Source organism: Nestor notabilis, unplaced genomic scaffold (assembly GCF_000696875.1).
Source record: "Nestor notabilis isolate BGI_N333 unplaced genomic scaffold, ASM69687v1 scaffold22497, whole genome shotgun sequence".
NCBI classification, from domain to species: Eukaryota; Metazoa; Chordata; class Aves; order Psittaciformes; family Psittacidae; genus Nestor; species Nestor notabilis.
In genome coordinates, this window is record NW_009936308.1 from 1 (window position 1) to 499 (window position 499).

The window sequence follows — 499 nt, forward strand, 5'->3', positions numbered from 1 at the left end:
CTGCAAGGTGTGAGGACAAGGGCAGCCAGACCGACACGGTGGGAGAGGAGATAAAGCCCAGTGCAGGGGATGCCCCAGATGGTCCTTTGGCACAGAGTAGAGGAGCGATGGAGGGGACACAGCAGAGCAGCTCGACCCCCGGGGCAGGTTTGGGTATTTTTCTGAGCTTGTCTTACTGACTACATTCTTTTCTCTAAACTGTTCTATTTGTATTTTACAGAGCTTCCAGGAAGCTGCTCTGAAAATATTTCAGGAAGTCTTTTGGCAGAATATAGGGTTCTGACAAAGAAGTCCAGTCAATGTCCCTTCGATGGAGTCTGGCAGGTTTGTGGTGCCCCTGACACCCGTATCTCTACCCCCCAGGAGCCCTGAAGTCCATCATGAAGAAGCGGGATGGTGCCCCCAGGAGCGAGGCCAAAGGCAGCAAGAAGAGCCTGCAGTTTGTGGGCGTGCTGAACGGGGAGTACGTGCTGAGGGGCTCCTGACACCCCCCTGGACC

General features: G+C 54.7%; 1 protein-coding gene across 1 annotated transcript in view; it reads left to right on the forward strand.

Annotated features, from left to right (window-relative positions):
• Positions 1–363: 363 nt before the first annotated feature.
• LOC104408631 (KN motif and ankyrin repeat domain-containing protein 1-like) overlaps positions 364–499 on the forward strand; it is a gene marked incomplete at its 5' end in the record, with an annotated part of 4,273 nt that continues 4,137 nt past the window's right edge. Inside the window, 1 exon segment of the mRNA XM_010018284.1 lies at positions 364–463. Within this exon segment, the coding sequence (XP_010016586.1) occupies positions 364–463 (100 nt within the window).